Here is a 22,163-nt window from a genome sequence, read left to right as displayed (position 1 = left end):
GTAGCTGAGAGAAAGGAGAATAGACCCAAAGTCAGGCAAGCAAGTTTTATTAACCTGCCTGGCCGCTCTGTAACAATCAGAGGAGGCAGCCCCGAGCTTACAAAATGAGGGGTTTATATGGGGTGACGGGGGCATAAGGGGGTTTCAGGACTGAGGTCATCTGTCCGCTACAGGCACTGAGATAGTTTGTCAACTTGTAACAGATTTACAAGGCATCATCCTGTGACTTTTGTGGTGGCAGTTTTTAAAAAAAGAAAGAGAAGCCAGGATTTTTTACAGAATGTGTCAAACAGGAATTTACAAGTATGGATAACAAACATTTGTTTTCCCTGTCCTCCCTCTAGCTGCCCGACCTGCCTGGATGCTGTAATCAGGCTTTGCATCTTTGTAGCACGTCTGGCAGCCTTTCTGTGGCGCCTAGGTAGGGTTCAGGAATGCAGCTACAGAGCAATCAGAGTGGGGAAAGGGGTCAGCTTAAGCCCAGTGGGTTTTCTGAGGCGGCTTGTCCCTAACAGGTATGGAAAGTTGTTGATCCTGGTTTCAACCTATGGGAGAAAAAGGAAGACAGCAAACAAGAGGCCACGATTTTTTTTTTGGTGGTTCAGATGGCCTATGTACTCAAAGTCTAGTCTTTTAGTCCAGAAACTCTACATCCTCAGTCTTTGCTTGGTAAACTGAGAGTCTCATAGTGTTTTTCTGCCCATAGCTCTGTCTCAGCTTTAAACAGGAAATACTGGCTCACTTCTTCAAGGTGGCAAGCACAGAGTTAACATGTGGGGGTGGTAGGTGCCTTTGTTTTAGGGTTAATAAAATACTTACTCACGAAAGAGTCTTGGTCTCAGACTGGTTTCTACGATAGGCCAGTCTACCCCACCTCGTCTGTCTTTTGGAGAATGAACGGTAGGATTAGTCAGGGTTTCCTGGCAGACGTACTTTCCTAATTTGAGCTGTGCTCAGCAACTGGCCTTGTTGCAGAGACTAAGAAGAGAAAAGGCCCAGGCTTCTCAGCATCTTGCAAATCACCTTTCAGAGCCTGATGCCCCAGGGTTCCCACTTTGGTCACTTGGGCTCTCGTCTAAATATAATAACTTGGTTTCCCAAGGATGCCCATCCTGCTAGATACCTGTTTGTTTTCTTAAGAGGAGATCAATACACAAATGGCTTTTAGAGTAGCAACTTTACTGGGGTCAGGGATCGAAGTCTTTTATCAAGAGGGGTGTCATGTTTGTGGCTCTGACAACAATAAACCTTTGAGCTGTTTCTCCTCTTAGGTTAAAGTTCTTCCAGGAAGAGAGATTTATTTTTGTCATGCAGCATCTAAACATCCCATGTCCTGGCTTGGATGCTATGCTGAATTAACACTTTGCATCTCTAATATGCCTGCCTTGGAAGTGTCTCTATGTTCTATAGTGAAACACTGGATCCTTTTTTGTCTAGTTATTGCAGATTTTATTACTTCACTTACCCTAGAAATTGGAATCCCATTAAAATTTTAATAGAAGGCGTTTTCAATACAGAAAATGCATGCTAAGAAAAATTCAGGTTGGAGCTGACCATTATGAAGAAAAAAATAAAAGTCTGTGAGACAAATCTTCCCATATTCATACGGCATAATTTGAGGGAGCCATGCCAAGTTCACGTTGCCATGGTATGCTTGGGGTTAAGCTTTTATTCCATCACAAATCAGGTTTTAAATCAGATTCATCTAACTTTTGGACATTTTATTGGCATCAATCTGACTAAAGAAACAGTTAGGTTTCTAAAAATATCGTGAGATTGATTTGGCACGTAGGAGTAGAGGGTAATTGGAAACCAGCTAAAGATGCTATAGGATCAATTTCCTTATTCAGGAAGACCATCTCTTTGGAAAAAAACTTATCTGACTCTGTATTGATCTACTAAAAGGAGAATTAAATTTACATATTTGGTTACTGTGATTTCAGAGGTGTCAAGACAAGTTATTCATGTAAGTGGGTTGTTTCCACATGTTAAAACTCTGTCCAAGCAGCAAAGAAGTGCTTTGTGGGACTCAGAAGGCAGAGCTGGAAACTGCAGGAACACCTCTCCCAGCTGTGAGCCTGCCATCAGCTGGAATGCACTATGCCATTTAGAAAGACACTCCTAGCCGAAGGTCATACTTCCTTGGGTCTTTTCTTGAACGTGACTTTCTAAAGGCTGCCCTACTTTTTTCTTCCTTCACACTGACCTCGGTGAAACTACAATAATCATCAGCAGAATTTCCACACGAGGAAGCAGAAGTAAAAGAGAATCTGGTGCTCAAGTTCCCATTGTGAGCCTGGTGAGCTGAAGGAAAGGATATGTGGGCTGGGAGGCAGGGATGGAGATGACCACAGAGCCAGTTCCCCAAGGGGCTGCGGCCTGCCATCCACACTCTGACAGCCAGTTTGAGAACAAGCCCTGAAGAATGATGTGAAGAAGATGTTTTTTCTTTTTAGAGGAAGCAGGTGGGGAGGGTGAGGGAACCAACCTTTAGTGCACTTGGGGAACTTTAAAGAAATACCTACGCTCCACCTCCATAGACTCTGGTTCAAATGACTTGGAGAGAAACTCAGGCACAGGTATTCTAAAAAGTGTCTTAGGTTTGAACCAAAATAAACAATGTTAGTATTGGATTATAAAACCAATAAAATAAATACCCATGAGTCCATGATGATTTCAATAAATAACTGAATAAATAAATAAATAAATAAATAAATGGAGGAAAAGAAACAGCATTTCATTACAGAAAAATTCCAATAAAGCCATGTAGAAAGAATGAGGGAATAGGAAGCCATCCTCAGAACATTGTGGTAATTGTTGCAGGCAAGATGCACCAGTGAAAGGAACATTAACGAGGATAAAGATGAGGAGAAACAGGTTATCTATGTAACCTTAAAGTATCTCTCCCAAGTTATTTATTAATGACAAAGGGAAAAGCAGTAACTTTACAATGGGTGAACCTAGCAGACACCACCTTAACCAAGTGATTAAGGTTAACATTGCCAGTAATAGGACATACGGATGTCACATATTTCCTGTTATGGGATTCTGAGAAGGGCCTGTGGCTTCTGTGGTATCCTTCCCAGTAATGCATAACCTCAATCTAAGCTCAGGAAAATATCAGATAAACCCCAAGTGAGGAACATTCTATGAAATACCTGATTCGTACTCATTAAAAGTGTCATAAAAGGTAGGGAAAGCCTGAGGAATTACTGTGGATTTAGAGACGAAGGACACCTGATAAATAAATGCAAAGGGAACCTGGATTCCTTCTTGGAGGGGATAAAGGACATAGTAGAGAAACTGGTAAAATCTCTATAATGCCTATAGTTTAGCTGAGCGTTGTACTGATGCTAATTTCTTACTTTTGATAATTGGGCTGTAGGAATGCAAATCTGCATTGGGGAAGCTGGATGAAGGGTATATGAACTCTCAGTACTATTTTTGCAACCTTTCTATAACTCTAAAGTTATTTAAAACAAAATAAACATATATATTTTAAAATAATATATATCATAAAAACAAAGCTCCTTAGAAGGTTCTAATGGTAGAAAGCTCCCTGAGATTCTAATATGCAACCAAGTTTGAGACAACTTTTTGTAAGTACCTGCTCAGCCTCAGTGCTTAACTGATGTGATCTCCTTTACATCCCCATCATCCCTCTGAGACAATTATTGCAGCTCCCATTTGATAGGGAGCATCTGACACCCGGGAGACAGTCCGCTGCCTGGCTTTCAGCACACGACCTCACTCATCGTCCATCCAAGCTGCTGGGTTTGAGCGTTTCAGCTCAGAGCAGAGTGCTCAGCACTCCACATACACTAACTTATTTAGTCCTCACAATATCCCTATAAGAGAGTATCAGTCCATTTTGTATTGCTATAAAAGAATAACCAAGTCCTGGTATTTTATAAAGAAAAAAGGTTTATTTGGCTCATGATTCTGACGGCTGCTGGAAAAGTTCAAGATTGGGCATCTAGTGAGAGCCTTGGGCTGCTTCCACTCATAGCAGAAAGTGAAGGGGAGTGGCATGTGCAGAGGTCACAAGGTGAGAGAGGGAGAAGAGAGGAGGAGAGGTGCCAGGCTCTTTTTAACAACTAGATCTGTTGGGGGCAAAGAGAGTGGGAACTCACTCATGCCCCGCCCCAGGGCTGGCACTAATCTATTCATGAGAGATCTGCCCCCCGCCCTCCGTGACTCAAACACCTGCCTCTAGGCCCCACCTCCAACACTGGGGATCAAATTTCAACATAAGATTTGGTGGGAACAAACAAAATATACCCAAACTATAGTAGAGAGCTACTCTTAGCACCCCTGCTTTATGGATGAGGAAACTCATGCACAGAAAAATGAAGTTTTGCAGCCAAGGTTTGGACCAAAGCCAGTTGACTCCAGACCCTGTAATCTTAAAAGTGAGATTCTGTGTCTTGGAAAAACTCCTGTCCTCCAGGTGGGATTTCTGTACTAATGGCACCCAGGTTTCGCTGGCATTAACAGTATGTGGTTGAAAACAGCTTGTCCTTGCCACTTTCCTCTGAGCTCTTGCTACAGAGGAGTCCCACATGTGGTGCTCGCGAGCTGCTCAGGCTGATATGCAGAGGCCTTGTGCTCATGTACAGTTCTGCCCATCAGCGCTGATGGCAGCAGGGGTTTGTAATGTTCCATTTTTTTTGACTCTTCTAAAGCTAAGCTTTACAACTGAAAAAAACCTCATAACTCTAACAAGCCAGGGGAGACACTGTCATTTCTGGGTACTGACGAGGTTCAGGTCATGCTGCTCCAAAATACGGTAACTTGGCATTTGAGGAAACAATAGAAGCAGGAGGCCACTGTCACCCTCCCTTCACTCTTCTCCCCTGACACGGGTCATAAAAGATTTCTGTGCCCTCTTCTAAAGCAGGTCATAAACCTCCATTCCAGAGGTACCTTACCTATACCTGGAGGAAAAGAACATCCTTATCCTCAAAGACACCGAAATGCCAAAAGAATCTGAACAAACAGACCTTGCTACCTCCCCACACCCACCCTGGTTTATTACCATTAGATTACGCCTTCTTCGTCCAATCCTACTTCTTCACAACTATCCACTTCCTCATCAAACTTGGCATAAAAATATGGAAGTTTTCCTGTTTCTTTGGCTCTTCATTTCTGAAGGCTCTGGTGTCAAGTATAATTTATGTTAAATAAATGTGTATGCTTTTCTCTTGTTAATCTGTCTTTTGTCATAGGAGTCTCAGCAAAGAACCTGTGATAGGTGAGGAAAAGAAATTACTTTTTCTCCCCTATAGTATAATCTACATTGACCCTGCCCACTGGGTCTGGGGCTGGACTGTGCAGAAGGCTGCAAATATCCTGAGGAAAGAATGATGTCTTTGCTTCTCTCTAGAACTCTTAGACACTCTCTTTAAGCACATTTCTATTCTTGGTGTGGTACCTGGCATATAGGAGGCACTCAGGAAACATTTGAAGAATAGAGAGAATAGAGTTGAATTAACAGCTGTGAAGTCTCTAGGTTGTTCTGCAATTGGCTTGCACTGGGGGCTCTGTGACACTATGAGACATTCAGAAGACAACGCTTCTGCAGCAGTCCTTCCCAAGCATCTGCCACAGTCCCAGAGTTGCACTGAGCCATGCTTATTCTGCTGCCTTGATTTCTAATCCTTGGATCTTCTTTTGGGAGGAAAAGAGCTATATGCCTTGGAAGCCTATGGAATAGCATTGTGTGTCTGGGAGCATGGAGCACCAGGAGCCTGTAGCCGCCCACACTTCATGAAACACAGAGCCACAGTGAGTCACCCAAGCCCCACCCTCACCCTGGAAGAAACACAGCCATACATTTTAAGTCTACTTCATAAAACGTAAACCGCATGGGCGGCATTACCATTCCACACTCGTCTTCTGTAAGTAAGCTTCTGATTCTACCCGGTGGACTGTCGCCAAGTAAGAACTTTCCCTGTTAGGCTGGCAGCTTTATTAATGTTCACTAGCTAATAATTCTAGCAGCATCAACTCTCTGATATTCACGATACCTTTGAGATGTCCTTCACATTACAGATGAGATATTAATTTAGTTCCGTGACAGTGATCACTCTGAATCATTACTCTGCTAATTAATACTCAAGAAATGATGGGTAACAGAAAGTTGTAAACTTGGTAATGTGCTAAGTATGACCAGAAATAAGATTATTACATAGAATTTAAATGCTTGGTCCATTATTATCACAAATAATTTACAATGGAAATGATATTAAATACTCACCATAACTTAGGTTGGAAAGCGACAACAACAGATCTTTTCATGCAATTTATAGGCCATCTAGAGAGAATGGATTTGGCTTGCAGTATGGATACAGCATGATTTAAGAGTCCACTGTCCACAGAATAGCATATTTTGATGCTGTCTCTAGTGCAACATGGCATTAATTTTCTCCAGCTTTCTGAACTTTGATGTGCCTGAAGTCTGGTGATACAAGCAGGGTGGGGGCTGATGCCTGAGCCCCTCTTTGAGTACCCAGAGCTGGCCCTTGCAGAGAATAAAACAAGGTGGGCACCATTGACTTCTGGGGCCCCCTCAAAATCTGAATTTGCTGATTATAGTTGTGATGTCTCTGGCACTTTTGGTCTTGCAATAATAATGTTTAGAATCAATCTCCTAAACACGTTCATGGACAGGGCTTATTTTTGTTCATCATTGAATTAATCTATACTGAAGATAAACTCTATGCCAGGCACAATGACAAATGCTAATGACACAAATATGGATAGAGACAGGGCCCTCCTCTTAAGCAGCCTAGAGTCAAACAAAGGAGATGGACAAACCAATCAGTGAGGGGGGGGGCAGGGCAGAGGTAGAGGGAGGTCCAGTGGGCCCAGTAGGTCTGACTCAGACAGGAGGCTAGGGAGAGCTGAGGAGGAAGGGCTGCTGTATTTGAAAGGTAAACTGAAGGATTAAGAGCACCATGGAATACTATGTAGCCATAAAAAACGATGAGTTTGTGTCCTTTGTAGGGACATGGATGAATCTAGAAACCACCATTCTCAGCAAACTGACACAAGAACAGAAAATAAACACCACATGTTCTCACTCAAAGGTGGGTATTGAACAATAAGATCGCATGGACACAGGGAGGGGAACATCACACACTGGAGTCTGTTGCGGGGGACTAGGGGAGGGACGGGGGGGTAGGGAGTTTGGGAGGGATAATATGGGGAGAAATGCCAGATATAGGTGATGGGAATGGAGGCAGCAAACCACATTGCCATGTATGTACCTATGCGACAATCCTGCATGTTCTTCACGTGTACCCCAGAATCTAAAGTGCAATAAAAAAAATATATAAATAAAGTGCATTGGCTCATGAGCCCTGGAGACAGCATTCAAATCCCTGCTCTGTTATTCATCTGCTCTATGACCGTGGGCAGCTGTTTCATGTCTTTAGGCATTGTATGTAAAGTGGTGATATGAATGATGCTTACCTCATAAGATTATTGTAAGTCTCAAGGAAAGAATGCATGTGTTCATGTTAAGTGCAGAGCCAGCATGAGGTATGTGCACAACAAATATCAGCCATTAATGTTATTAGTAAAGAGCCATCAGGAAACCAGTCAGCTTAAGGAAGTAGAAGATGTACAGTGCAAACTGAGGGCATAGAAACAGGTGTCTGCAGGGTGAGTTCCTTTACAAGTTTTTCAATAAGGGTGAATAAACAAATAATCACATAAATATGTGTCAGTAGAGAAGATATGACTAAAGTGGTATGCAGAAGCCCTATCCTGAAAGTCTTGTGTGCTAAGCTAGAGAGTGTGAACTCTGCTCAGAAAGTTTGGGAAGTGACTGAGGAGTTTTAAGTGACTCCCCAAAGTCAGATTTGTCATCTAACAAGGCACAGTCATGTTTGGAGAGGAAAAAGATGAGCGTTGGAGAGAACAGCCCAGGAGGCTATCGCAGTGCCAGAGGAAAGACGTTGCATGCCATTCAAATGACTCTGAGTCAGTTAGAGTCTGCCAGATCTTGGATGAGAGATGTCTGTCATCTGCCACCATGACCATTTATATGCCCACCACTTCCATTTGTGGATTTAAATATGAATGTGATGCTATCTTTCTTCCTAAAAAGTCCATGGGCTTAATACTTTTAGGGGGTGCTAGAAGTTTTCTTGCCAATGAATGACTCCTAGAAGTAACTCAGGCCCTTTGGGTGAGATAAGAAGGCGCAGACCTCCAGGACAGCTGATGGGAAATGACTCTCCAGGCTACCCACCCCTCCCCTTGGAGATCAGGCACTCACAGATTGCTTGGCTGTTTGCTCCCTAAGATATAATTGAGCCCTTTTCTCTCTCCTACTGCCTCCCCTCCATCACACCATGCATATGGCAGTTGACATTCTCTTTGGGATAATACAAAGGTGATGATTCAACTATCCTGGAAAGTGTGAAAGAGTTTGATTTAGATTGGAAAGCAGCAGGTTTGTGTCTTAGACAGAGGTTCTTAAAGTTCTTATTTGTCAGGGGATCTTTTGTTGAAAAGAAATCTTATACAATAGCCAATAAGCAAAACAGATCCAAGTGGGTCTGCCCCTGACCAAGTTGGGTGGAAGGGTCAAATATTCCTGTTGTTCTGGCTCCTCGTCCCTGTGCCACCTGATATAATCAGAGGAATGTGAGGACGTCTCTGAGTCCAGTTTGAAAGTTGGAGACAGATGGTCCAATAAAGCTCAGTGGGTCAGATGCCACTGACAAGCAGAAAGTGAACATTTTCTCCCACAGTCATCTTGAGTAACCTTCTGTACCTCATGACTGAATTGCCATCCAGTGAGTCCCAGGCGACTGAAGGCAGAGGCCCTGTCTCATTCATCTCTGATTAGCTCCCTGGTGCCCAACATGAGTTAGCTGAATGAATAAAAGGCTTCTGATTTATTTTGTGACCTTTTTGAGGGTACTAATTGTGCCTTATGGTCTGAAATGGTTAATTTGCCCAAAGTGAACAGTTGGCTCTCTTTGTTTGCTGAAACTTGACTCCATGTGGCTAGCTCTTCATTGCAGTGAGACACTGGGAACTTTAGGGAAGCTATAGAAAGGCTAGGCACACTTTGAGCAGCCCATGAGATGTCCTGCAAGGAGCTGGTGGCCACATAATGCCAATTCTGTAAAATTCACCAACTTGCATATCAGTGAATCCTTTCACCTCATAACTTTCTATGTACTGAAGAGACCCTGGGACTTCGCTAAGCATTCCTCATCTATGACTTCATAGAATTATCATATAAGCTCTCAATGCAAGAGATGTGATAATCCTCGTCACCATTTTGCAGGTGAGGCTTCTGAGATGGAGCATTAGATAACTTGCCCAATGTCAGTCACTAAGGCTCAGTGAGGTCAAGTAACTTTCTCAAGGTCACAGCTTCTGAGAGGCAGAAATGGTTATTTTTATCCATACACAACACCATTTACTATAGCACTACAGAGAGTAGAGGACAGAGCCATTCATTCCCTTGATATTTATGAAGTATCTGCCATATGCTAGTAAATATCTGCTGTCCTGTGTTCTAGGCCTCCAACACTGAACTAAACACACAGAACTCTGCCCTCAGGGAGGCTATATTCCAGTACGCCCAACCAGTGTGAGTGCTGCCACCTCACAAAACCATCCACAGCCATTTTTGGCCCTGGCGATAGCTTACCTCCTTATGCCATGGAGCTCGTGATATATGCACCATGTTTTCAGCCCCTAATAGTTCTTTGCTTCTTTCAAAATAAAGATTAAAGAGGAAGTGGTCAGACTAGTAGCAGACTACCATACCAGTTTCTTTTTCATTCTCTGGTGGTGAGGAAGATACTGTTTACAGACTTATTTAACTCCTTTTTTTTTTTTTTTTTTTTGAGACAGAGTTTCACTCTTGTTACCCAGGCTGGAGTGCAATGGCGTGATCTCGGCTCACCGCAACCTCCGCCTCCTGGGTTCAGGCAATTCTCCTGCCTCAGCCTCCTGAGTAGCTGGGATTACAGGCACATGCCACCATGCCCAGCTAATTTTTGTATTTTTAGTAGAGACGGGGTTTCATCGTGTTGACCAGGATGGTCTCGATCTCTTGACCTCATGATCCACCCGCCTTGGCCTCCCAAAGTGCTGGGATTACAGGCGTGAGCCACCGCGCCCGGCCCAGACTTAAATAGATTTAACTCTTAAATGAAGATTGCAAAGCTGCCTCCATTTATAGTAACATGGTAAGTGGCTTTGCTGTGTTCTTTATATTTTGGCATGAATAAGGCTTATGATAAGCCTCCAGAAGGCAAGAAGCTGTATCCTATTCTTTGAACCCCTCTTAAAATTCTTTTTTTTTTTTTTTTTTTTGAGACAATGCTTCATTTTGTCGCCCTGTCGGAGGGCAGTGGAACAATCTCAGCTCACTGCAACCTCCGCCTCCCAGGTTCAAGCGATTCTTGTGCCTCAGCCACCTGAGTAGCTGGGATTACAGGTGCACGCCATCATGCCCAGCCAATTTTTGTATTTTTTGTAGAGACAGGGTTTCGCCATGTTGGCCAGGCTGCTCTCAAACTCCAGAGCTCAAGTAATTTGCTCGCCTCAGCCTCCTGAAGTGCTGGGATTACAGTTGTGAACCACCATGCCCAGCCTCCCACTCAAAATTCTTGGTATGTTTCAGGGCAACTCTCAAGTGCTTGGGATAATATTAATAATATAAATTATTTTACATATCTTATTAATATTAATGATATGGATACTCTTTCCTGAATACTGTGTGCTAGGTACTGCATCCAACACTCTACATCTATTAGCTCATTTAATTCTCACCATGACCTGCTTGTTCTTCTTATTTTCTTATTCCCATTTTACAAACAAGGAAAACAAGGTTCAAGGCCCCACAATTTGAAACCGGATGCCTGGTGGTTCAGTCCACATGTCCTGGAAATGCAGATGAACGGAACTTGGGAATGCATCTGTGCCACTCCTGGTCTTCCTTCTTACCCTTCCTTAAACAGGCTTTGTGACTGAGCAGGATGCTCTTTCCAGCCCTGAACCTTCCCTCCAGATGACGCTCCACTTCTCTGACAGAACTTGGGCATAGGGGTCCTTTTGAAGAGTTCTTGCTGAAACCATCTTATGCAAACAACTATCAAACCTTTGGGTATGAGAGCTTAGGAACAGAAACCCGGAGCCAGTGGCAATATATAATGCGTTGACATTATCTTAATTTCTTTGTGAGTATTTTCCATAAATTGTTTCCATCCTACTATACATGAAGCTGTGATGAACTAACTCTGAGTAAGAGAAATGACAGGTTAACTTGCCTTTCATTTGTTTTCCATAATAAATGGAATATTTCCTTGAACACTTGAAGTCATTAACATTTCAATTTATTCATGCTTTTTCTTTCTGGCGTCCTAATGGCAATATTGCATAATTATATCTGCTGTATAACCATCAACTTTGATGGCTCTTTGCACGCCCATAAGTGCCATTCTCACTGTTCTCTGTTAGCCTGTTGGTTTGAGGAGGCAGTTTGCTTTTTTATGCCATTCTACTTACTTTTTGCACATAGACTGTTAAACAGGGACATGGGGCCAGTGAATTAAGTGAGGCAGCCGTGGGTGAGGATCCCAGCTAACTTGCCTTGTGTTTGCCATGTACTGTTTCAAACATTTCATATGTATTAGCTTATTTAATCTGCCTACAGCCCTTTGAGGCAGAGTCTATTATTATCACATCCACTTCTATGGATGAGGAAGCTGAGACTCAGAGACACTAAGTGACTTGTTCAAGGTCTTACTAGGTGGGTAAGTGACCAGGGCAGGCTTTACACCTGTGCCACCTAGCCCCAGCGTTTTTGACCTTGACCTGTAGTCCAAGTTCTGCTCTGTCTGTACCTCTCCTCCTTTGCGGCCTGACTCTTCCATACAAGTAGTATTATTGCTGTGTTGGATCTTTGGGTTAAAAAGAGAGAAGAGTGGCAAAATGGTAATCGCATGATTACGTGCTGTTTCTCGTCTTTGCTTTAAACCTCCAAATTTGCAGCTTTTGCCTAAATACTCATGGCCTTAAAGACATTGTAAGAAAAAATAAACAAATAAAACACTAGATAGTATAAGTAAGCACATATTTTAAGAAGAAAGTTCAAAATGTCCCCCACCCCAGGTTTTGCCATTTGAAGATTGGGATTGAGGCCACGTGCAGGCCATCAGGCATTCCCAAAAACTAGGGTACTTTCTGGAACTTTTGGCCTCCCTATTTTAAATTACAGGTGAGTTTTCAAGCAGGTTTCCAAAAATCAGGCCCTGAATATTGCTGAGTGCATCTGTGGTATACCCTGAACTCTGCCTGAGCACATGCCAGGAGGAAAGTTAAGGTGGCAACAGGGACGTTGCATGTTCTCTTTAAAGCGTACCTCAAATTAATTATGCCTGTGCTTTTGGCCTCAGAAGTGTAAACCCAGGCCACTGATGTGGCAAGGGAGGGAGGCTCAGAGGAATATTTTAATTTTAGAAAAAAGGCCTCACTGTCAAAGGAATTGCTCTCTTTAATTCATTAAAAAATTATCACATTCCTTTGAAATGAGAGTAAAACTAATATTTCTTAATGCTTGTTCATCATTAATATTATGCCAATTATTGCATTACTTTTGGCTGATAAATATTCAGAGGACAAATGAAGCCCACACGATGGATTTATTCTCCAGCAGTACAAACAAAAACCTTCAATATTTTATATCACATAATTAAATGCTGTTTGTTGTTTCTAGAATATGAACTTGGGACATGCTAATTAATTGCTTCAAGAAGACAGTTAGATATGTTTCATGGTTGATATTCAGAATCTGATATTTATAAACCCTGCACAACACAGCTGATGATGTACACTTGCAGAATAAATCCTACCTGCAGAAGTCTGGAGGCACCATGCCATAAACATTGATCCTGTCACAGAGCTCCAGTGCAATTGTCATTGTGAACCAGCCAGTGCTGAGCCAAGTGTTGGATATCTTCCTGGAAGGAACAATAATTAAGTCTGCAAGCTGGTAAAGTAACCATCATACCCACTACCATCTTTAATTCTTTCTGGAGTAAGGGTTACTATAAACAGAGTCTCTCCCTCTCTCCCATTTGGTAAATATTTGGAACTTTACCAAATTGACGTCTCTTACTAACATCACCATATTCTACAGTACAATCAGAATTGATGTTAATGCTCATGTTGAATTTGTGACAATAAAAGATGCTCAAGGGACTTCTGCATCATCAAAGATGATGATCAGTATTTCAATGTTTAACTGTATGTCACCACAACTCAATTTCTTATTACATTCCCTGTTTAACAACTCTTTCTTAATGAGAACACTTGACTAGCTACAAATTCTCCTTGTTCCCAAACAGGCTAGATAATAGGTAGCTTATTAAATATAAATAAACATGCATGTGCATTTATCTATCTATTAATCAATTGTTTGATTGATTGAACTTAGGGTGAAAGCTTGCCTTCAAGTAGACTAACACCAACATCTTGATTGAATGTCTTTCCATAAGAAGAGTATACTCCCTTGGGTATGTGCTACTAACCAGAGGAAAAGAGTCACAGGAATGCTTATATTTAACTGAATATTTGCTTTATTTTACATATCAGATAATTTTTATTAGAAGACCAGAAATTGACAAAATTTAAGGAATGAACTGGTGCACTCCACCATTCATTAATTTTCCCATTCAGACATCGTAATGAGCCTCTACCATATGCCATGCCTTAGGATAACTGTGGGGATGTAACACTAAGGTCTAATTTGACCCTGTGAGAATGACTTGGCTTACCATGCTACACTGCTGTGGATATTAATTTCAATTCTTCAGGGGTTGCTGCTTTTACTTTTCCTTCAGTGCTTATGGCATGCCTCATTAGCCAGTTTCAAACACCTTATCCCCAAGGTCAGACTGGCTGACTTTCCCCAGCCATAGCACCATTTGTGATGTGAATAACAGAGGTGCAGAAAGCCTTTTCTACTTGCACTGTGTAGCACCCATCCTTGAGAAGGAAAATCTTCTGTCAATCAGTTTGTGTCATTATTTCCATTTCATATAAGGACCAAAAAAAAAAAGAGAGAGAGGACATTTTTAAGGAGTCCTTCATTTTGTCCAATACCTGACAAGCCTGGGTGACTTGGTCATCTCTGAGGATCATGACTTCAACTTTCTATTATTTTTTAAACGCTTTGCTCATTCATTCCCCTATTCCATTGTATTTTGACCTAGTAATATCCCAGGAAGTACATTTAAAAGCCCCTAAAGATGGGAATAACATGGACTGAATCTTACCTGTTTCTATCATAACCAGCTGGATGACCTGAGGCAAGTTACTGTTGATCTCTGACCCTTCATTTCTTATCTATAAAGCAGGCATAGGAATCTCTGCCCCCTGGGCTACTTGAGAGCTAAATAGCAAGCATGCATGAAAAGCACCAAGCTTGGTATGTTGATATATTGACATCTCTTCCTCCTCTTTTAGTTGCTAGGTTGAGCAAACAAAGTAAATAATTTCACCATTCCTTTCAGTGCTTTTTAGCACCCATCAAGAAAATTCTTCCAACACTCTGCTACCTATGAGGGTATAGGGGCCACCATCAGTAGTCAGGGCAGGAATTACAACATTCAGAAGCCTTCAGCCTACGTAGGTATTAACACTTTTCCTTCTTTCTCACCAAGGCTATATATTCTTAAGACATTTGAGACTGAACGAGCTGGGATGGAGAAGAGCTGACTGAATGGCAAACAGTAAAAACAGGAAGTGGCTTCCCTTAAGTTAGAGGCTGTTTTCACCTATGTGCCGTGACAATGCATTGGCCATGTGTTTTAGACCTAACCTGGGTGAGTGAATAACTGGGAGGATGTGGAACCCAAGAAAAGGATGATGACTCACTTATGGCTTCAGGAGACTGATCTGGGAATCACACTTAGATTCCCTCTGCTTTCAGAGCGATTGGGCACACCAAAGGGGGCTTTTTCCAGGGGCAGAAACTCTCCCATCACTCTGGTTCTGTTTTGTGTGATATAGTAGAGATCATAAGCCACAGCCTGAATACAGGGGTATATGACTGCACAGGAAAAACCTTTGTGGGTAAAATAGGGAGAATGCAAAGTGGAGGACTGAAGAAACTAAAGTGAAGAGTTCTTTAAAGTGCCACTTAAAATTCCCCAGACTTCTAAATAGCAGCCTTTTGGGGTCACGTGCTGTAGAAATGCAACACTTTGTGCTGTCTTTCTAAAATTCTTTGTTGAACTCTTTTTCTAACAAAGGAATATCTACTGTTTTTACACTTAATCAGCTGTAATGAAAGAATATGAAGAGCTGTCATATGCTTATTAGGGAAAATTATCAGATATTCTTTTATATGATGAAGTAACACATTGAGCTGATAATTCTATAGTGCACACTAAATTACAATTAAGGGCCTTTCTGCTCCACCAGAATCTCATTTATAATCTCTATGGAAATATTCTTCCTGCAGTTATTTCATTTATGCTTCCTTTATCTAATTACTATAATATTGGTTCTGAATCATATTTTCTTAATATACCCTTATTCAATTATAAAGTTATTTTCAAGTACAGTTACTTTTTAATATCAAAGAATACCACTTGGCCATCTATGTCATTTGTCATGCTTCTTAATTGCAGATTGTTCCTGAGCCATTTTTTTCTCCACTTTTAAGGAGGGTGAAACTGCTATCAATCATAATCTATTGAATGATCCCATTTCTTCAAAATGTTAGCCCAAAAGGAAAGTCCTGATCATGAGATCTGCAAGTTAGATATTCTACACTTTATGTATCATCAATATATGTGACTGTTTTGTTGGATTTCAAGAAAAGCATACATTGAGAAATATCATTATACTCTAAATGTTTTAATTTACAGCAATAGTTTTGTCCTGAAAGGCCATTTTTTTTTGACTTGTTTCTTTTAGCTTGGAGTAGGCTACAAGTTAAGAGTATTAAGTCAATAGAGTATTGGCTTCTTTAAGACTGTTTCCCAAAGACATAAGGCACAAAGTTTCTGGAAGCGGCCATGTACTTTGGCATCCTCCACGTTCATAAATGTGATTCCTCTGAGTAGGGGCTATGTGAACCCTGGCAAACAGATGTTTGTGGAAAGAGGCCCAGCAGCCACTCCACAAAGCTTTGGCTCCATCCTTACCAGCCAGGATGACCAAGAAGAAAGACCTGGTGAGAAAAAGCTTCTCATTGGTCAGAATTTAGTGAATTTAGTGAGCAGGATATGCCTTCATGTAAGATGGGTTTCTAAAGATCCTGAGTGGCCAAGGGGTCTGATGACTTAGTATCTAACTTATCAGCTTAAAAATGACTTCTTAAGGAGTCCAGGAAAATGTTCAATTATTCTAAATAGCTAACACTGCTGCAGTGTTTTAGGAATACTTATTTAGCAAACAACCATTAAACTAAAAAGAGAGAAGTGTTTTCTGTTGAGACAGTTTCTACTTATTTCAAACTTTCCAACGAGTAAAAAATGAAAGTAAATAACTCCCCTCTTTCTTGATTCCTTATAAAATGTTTTCTTGATTAAATAACACTTTCAAATGAGTGACAGACAGTCTTTCTTATTTGTGAGTTGCAAAGGGTCAATGCATGACTGGATTTTGTGGCAGCTGGCGACGATGATTGGAATTCCCAATGTGATCTGCTGGCTAGGTTACCCATGGGGTCTGCTGGGGTGTCCAGGGAAGAAGGCCATGGTGCCAACAGCCAGCTCTTCCTCCTTCCTCCACCAGGCCCATGCCTCCTGCGTGGGCCAGTCCTGGACTAGTCACAAGGCTTTGAGGATTTAAAAGCTACCTAGCTTTTCCACACAGAGAATCTGGGGACATTGGACTTAAGTCTTTCTTTGAGACTACTCTCTAATAATGAGCTGCTAGCCAAAGAATGGATTTATTGCTTTATATTCTTTCCTGCACTTATCATATCATTTTATTTGAAAATTTTTTTTTGAGATGGGGTCTTGCTATGTTGCTCACACTAAATTTGAACTCCTGGGCTGAAGCCATCCTCCTGCCTCAGCCTCCCGAGTAGCAGGGATTATAGGCATGCACCACTAAGTCTGGCTCTCCTTTAGTTTAAAGATAAGCAATTGACTCAGTAACAGTTTTTTTGAGAGGGGTAAATTGCATCATAAATGTGTAACAGTACAGGTTTTAGAATTAAGGAAATGAGGCAATTTGATTATTAGATCCGTCCATCCAGTGATTGGTAGTCACTATCCCCTTTTCACACATAAGTTCACTGAGTCTCTAAAAGGTTAGATAACTTGTCTGGGTTCACACAACTAGAGACTGACAGAGCCAGAGTTCCAACCCAGAGCTGGGTATTGGACTATACTATGCCGGGGCCCTTGATGCTTCATAGTCCTTTCTCCACCTAGATTTGCCCAGCTCACGTCCCTTCATTTCTCTTCTTCACCTTGTGTCACCCCCAGCCCCCACTTCTCCTGACTGCAGCCACAGGGGGCTTTTCTCCAACCCACTGCAGGTTCTCTCACATCGGATTCCCTGGACCTCCAGGGAGGTTTCTCCCTCCCACTCCCAGGTCCTTCTTTACTTTCTCCAAAACTTATTGCCCTGGATCTCAGTTTATATTTATCTTTTTGAGAAAGCATTTTGCTCATCTCCCAGACCAGTAATTTCCAAAATTTTTCAACCTATAGGGAAAAATACATTTTGCATCATGATTGACACACACACACACACACGCACACAGAGTTTTAATTTCATTTTTTAAAGTGTGTAATTCAGTGATATTTATTTTACATTCATGGATTGTGCAGCCATCACCACTAATTTCAGAACATTTTCATCACTTTGAGAAGAAATCCCTATCCATCTATCTCCATCTCTATCAAACTGAAATAAAAGTTTCATGAAACAATACCTTGCCTAACTTACTATGTGGGATGAATGCTGATGTCTTTTCTATTCTATTCCGTTCCATTTTATCCCACTCTTCCCATTACTTTAGAAAAAAAAATCTTTCAGTGCCTCACTACATTGATTTCATGTCTTAATACGGAGTTGTAGCTAACAGTTTGGGTTTCCGTGGGCCAGGGCCCATGGCACCTCTACAGCACCATTTTCTTTCCTCACAAGACCTTCGGTCCACTGGCTACTACCTGATAAATGTCCAAGACTTGATATAGTTGGAGCGCGGGCTCTTGTGTTTTTTTCCCCACTGCCAAGCACAGTGCTGAGCAAGTAGTAGGCACTCAGTAAATATTGGTTGACTAAATAAATGTTTGCCTTTGAATGGGAAAAATAAGCCCATACACTTTTTTTTTTTTTTTTTTTTTTTTTTTGGTGAGTGTTCACGTAAGTAAACCGCAATGCAATAACGCTGTTATATTGTGCTTTTAACGCATGAAGGCCAGTAGCTGTGTAGCCTCTTCCTCAAAACTAAGGATTCGGCCCTGAGATATTAATATAATTATCTCCATGCTTCTTTTCACTTTGCCTTGTAAAGTCAGCTTGCGCTGCCCACTCACGCAGAGGACCCTACGAGTGAACTCTAGCAATGACATGAGCAGTGGAGCCCACAACAAAAACCCGTAGCAAAAGCTTTGCTTTGGGTGAGTCAGCCAACAATGACTTATCCTCACCCTTCCCCGCATCTTCTTCCCTGTGGCTTTGTACCTGTCTTTGCCAGTCTCCCGCTTGAAGAGCTCATCGAACTGCAGCATCTTGTGACGAGTAATCATGAAGGCCTTCAGCCGGGGCAGCACCTGGCTCAGGAGCTGCAGGTTGTTGTAGACCTGGCCCTTGCCGTCCCGCCGCATGTAGCTGCTGGGGCCCCAGAAGATGAACACGGTGCCCTGGCTCACGTTGAGCAGGTCGTGGCGGTTGCGGAGGATCCTCTGGATGCTAGAATGCGCGATGACCCTCAGGCTGGTGCGATTGCCCACGTCGCGCCCATAGCCGCGTGTGGGGGCGTCATTCATGCGGATAACACACTCTGTCTGGTCAATCTGGGAGCCTTGCCGACTGTGCAGAAGATGCCCTGAGCTGGTCACCAGGGCACAGTCCCTGCAGTGCATTTTCAGGGGCTGGAAGGCAGGGGGAGAAGGTCACTGTCAGGGGCAAAGGGCTTAACTCACTCGGCACCAGCAGGTTACTTCCCTGCCTTGGGAGAAGGGCACCCATCTCTCCTCTGCTTTCCATCATGTCAGAGTATATCCCTCTGCTATTACTTTATAGACCCTTGCATTCTCTTCTAAATGGGTGACAGGGAACACCTGACAAGAGCAAAAGGGAGCTAGCACTGACCTGTCAGACGTTGGACTAAGGGCTTTACTGATATTAAATAACCAAATTAACACGTCAGCCTAGCAAGGTTGCTCTCATGATCATTTTACAGATGAAGATACTCAAGCTTACAGATGCTAAGAAATTTGTCCAAAGTTGCCCTTTATTCCTAGCAAGTAATAAAGTCGTGCTTTCAGCTTTCAAAACTAGGTATTTTTGAATCCAAAGTTATTCCCAAGGGGAAGCAAAGACTATCCTGCAAATTGCTGTGACACTAGTTATGATGCTTTTTTTTTTTGGGACAGAGTCTTGCTCTATCACCAGGCTGGAGTGCAGTGGCACCATCCCGGCTCACTAGAACTTCCGTTTTCCAGTTTCAAGCAATTCTCCTGCCTTAGCCTCCCGAGTAGCTGGGACTACAGTAGCACACCACCACACCCGGCTAATTTTTTGTACTTTTAAAGTAGAGATGGGTTTCACCATGTTGGCCAGGATGGTCTCGATCTGTTGACCTCGTGATCCACCTGCCTTGGCCTCCCAAAGTGCTGGGATTACAGGCATGAGCCACTGTGCCTGGCCATAATGCTCTTATTGAAAGTTAAACATTGATAAAATTCTTGGATGTTGTACCAATATGTTTATCCTAAATAAACATCATCTAAGCATCATATGGGAAATGACATGCTGATTGTAACCCCTTAGAGGCCATAATTTTGAAATGACAATTAGGATTGTTTCTCGCCATGGACCCCATCCAGGAATTGCAGGGCCTAGGTCCTTCTCTCATCTGCAGTGAACACGCATCCTGGCGAAGTTCTGACCAGGGCATGGTGTTCACCAGAGACAGTTCCAATGGCAGTGCTCAGTTCAATGCCCCGAATCAATGATTTGCTTTCAAAACACCCACGCCCTAACAAATTAAACATTCCCATGTTCATGTTTAACGAGCAATATTTCTAGCTGCTCTTTAAAGATAGTGTAATTAGGGCCCAAAGCCAAGGCCAGCAAATGTACAAAAAATAACAATCAAGATATCCTGAAGGGATGTTGCATTGTCAGATTTTCCCCAGAGCCTACACCCTTCTTCTCTGTTAACTTTGAACAGGACATGCCAGCTTTCTGCACTGTCTCCGGAAATTGCATCCAATTTAGTATGCATATATTCAGGTTTGTATTTACTTTTGGAGTTTCCTGAGACGTGGCTGTCTTCAGAAGTACAGTGAGAGCACCTGAGGGCAGCCAGCTTCCCTCGCCATGTGGTGCCTCAAAGCATCAGCTCTGTTATGTAACAGGTTGGGCCCAGCCTTGCTTCCACCATCTACTAGCTATGGGACCTTGGCAAGTCACTAACCTCCACAAGTCTCAGTTTTCTCATCTCTAACTGAGGCTAAAACCTCATTCTACTTTGGTAGAATAAAAATAATTAAGATACATACAATATTAGATTGAGCCCTTTGAAACTGCCAATATTTGGCGTATAAAAATAGCAACTGCATGTGGTTGAACCTTTAGCATAGGATTGTCACAGTGATCATTCAATAAATGATAGGTGCTATTAGGATTATTGATCAGTGTGGAGCACATTGTACAAGAAGTACTCATCAAATCAGCACTGAACACTCTGGGTCTATAATAGATGCAGGGCTTATGAAATGGAGATTCTACCATTGCAAATTCTCATCATTCCCCCAACATCTAATTACACTTATGTGACAGGCACTGTGACAGGCAGTCAGAATGCAAAAAATGGGAAAAACAGCCTTGAAAACTTACACGTTAGTGAGGGACAGGGGTCAGTAAAGGAGGACCATACAGTGTGACCCAGTATGAGGAGAGGAGGCTCTGCCAACGTCTGAGTAAGGGGGCTGTTTAGAGCACAGCAAAGCTGTGGAAAGGAACAAAGTCGTAGCACAAAGGAAAACGGTGGCCAATCAGCTAATATTTATTGAGTGCTCCTTACCCACAACTGTTCTGATTTTTTATAAATATAATTGCATTAATCCTTCAAATAATACTCTTAGATACTATATTATCACTCCCATTTTACAAATGAGAATATTGAAGGATAGAAAAATGAAGCGATTTGCTCAAGATCACACTGTAAGGAGGTGGCAGAGCTGAAATTTGAACCCAAGAAACCCGACTGCAGAGACAAAGGGATTAAGTATTATGCCAACACTGTGCAGTAGAATAAGCAGAATAAGTGTCATGGATATTTTCTTACCTCATTGCCTCTTTCCTCCCTGCTAGAAACACAGTGATGCTATTTTTCAGTCAGCAGCGTTGTTACCACTCTGAGGGCCCTGGGCTCAGTGGTTGCAGTAAAGTGACAAGAATCTTCTACCAAATACCTCAATTCCTTGGAGGATCATTGGAAATAGATTCATCTATCTAGAACATTAAGTACATGATGCTGAAATGTGGTTGAGACCTAACCTTCTTCAGGAAGAGCCACATTCCAGATGTCCAGAAAGTGGCCCCTACTCCCCTCAGAAAACTACTAGAACCTTGAGTAAGGAATCCTGAATCCCTGGGCAAACTGTTGGGATGAGAGGCAATTTCAGTGGCTGAAAATGGAGGAAATTCTTAACTTTCCTTTCCCTTATTTTACCTGCACATCTCATACATAAATGATGAAGAGGGAAGCGTTCCATGATAATGTATTCAATGGTGGAGTTCCTATTATGGACCAGACACCGAACCTGGTGCTACAGATATTAGGTTAGTGCAAAACTATTTGCCATTAAAAGTAATGGCCAAAATCACAGTTACGTTTGCACCAACCTTAATAACAAAATAAAAGAGCATACAGTCCAGGTTGAGGGTACCCCGAGATAAGAATGACAGGACTGTGCTGTAAG

At 42.2% G+C, this 22,163-nt stretch overlaps 1 protein-coding gene across 2 annotated transcripts in view; it reads right to left on the bottom strand.

Annotated features, from left to right (window-relative positions):
* ST6GALNAC5 (ST6 N-acetylgalactosaminide alpha-2,6-sialyltransferase 5) overlaps positions 1 to 22,163 on the bottom strand; it is a 181,909-nt gene that overhangs the window by 5,431 nt on the left and 154,315 nt on the right. For both annotated transcript variants that reach the window (XM_012442788.2, XM_064372521.1), the window contains 2 exons: positions 18,694 to 19,103; positions 12,891 to 12,998 (listed from right to left, as the gene is read on the bottom strand). In XM_012442788.2, coding sequence (XP_012298211.1) covers positions 12,891 to 12,998; positions 18,694 to 19,103 — 518 coding nt within the window. The remainder of the gene's footprint in view (positions 1 to 12,890; positions 12,999 to 18,693; positions 19,104 to 22,163) is intronic.

The sequence above is a fragment of the Aotus nancymaae genome, unplaced genomic scaffold, assembly GCF_030222135.1.
Source record: "Aotus nancymaae isolate 86718 unplaced genomic scaffold, 86718_ANA_hifiasm-v0.15.2.pri h1tg000007l, whole genome shotgun sequence".
Lineage (NCBI taxonomy): Eukaryota > Metazoa > Chordata > Mammalia > Primates > Aotidae > Aotus > Aotus nancymaae.
This window is presented reverse-complemented; position numbering and strand designations above follow the sequence as displayed.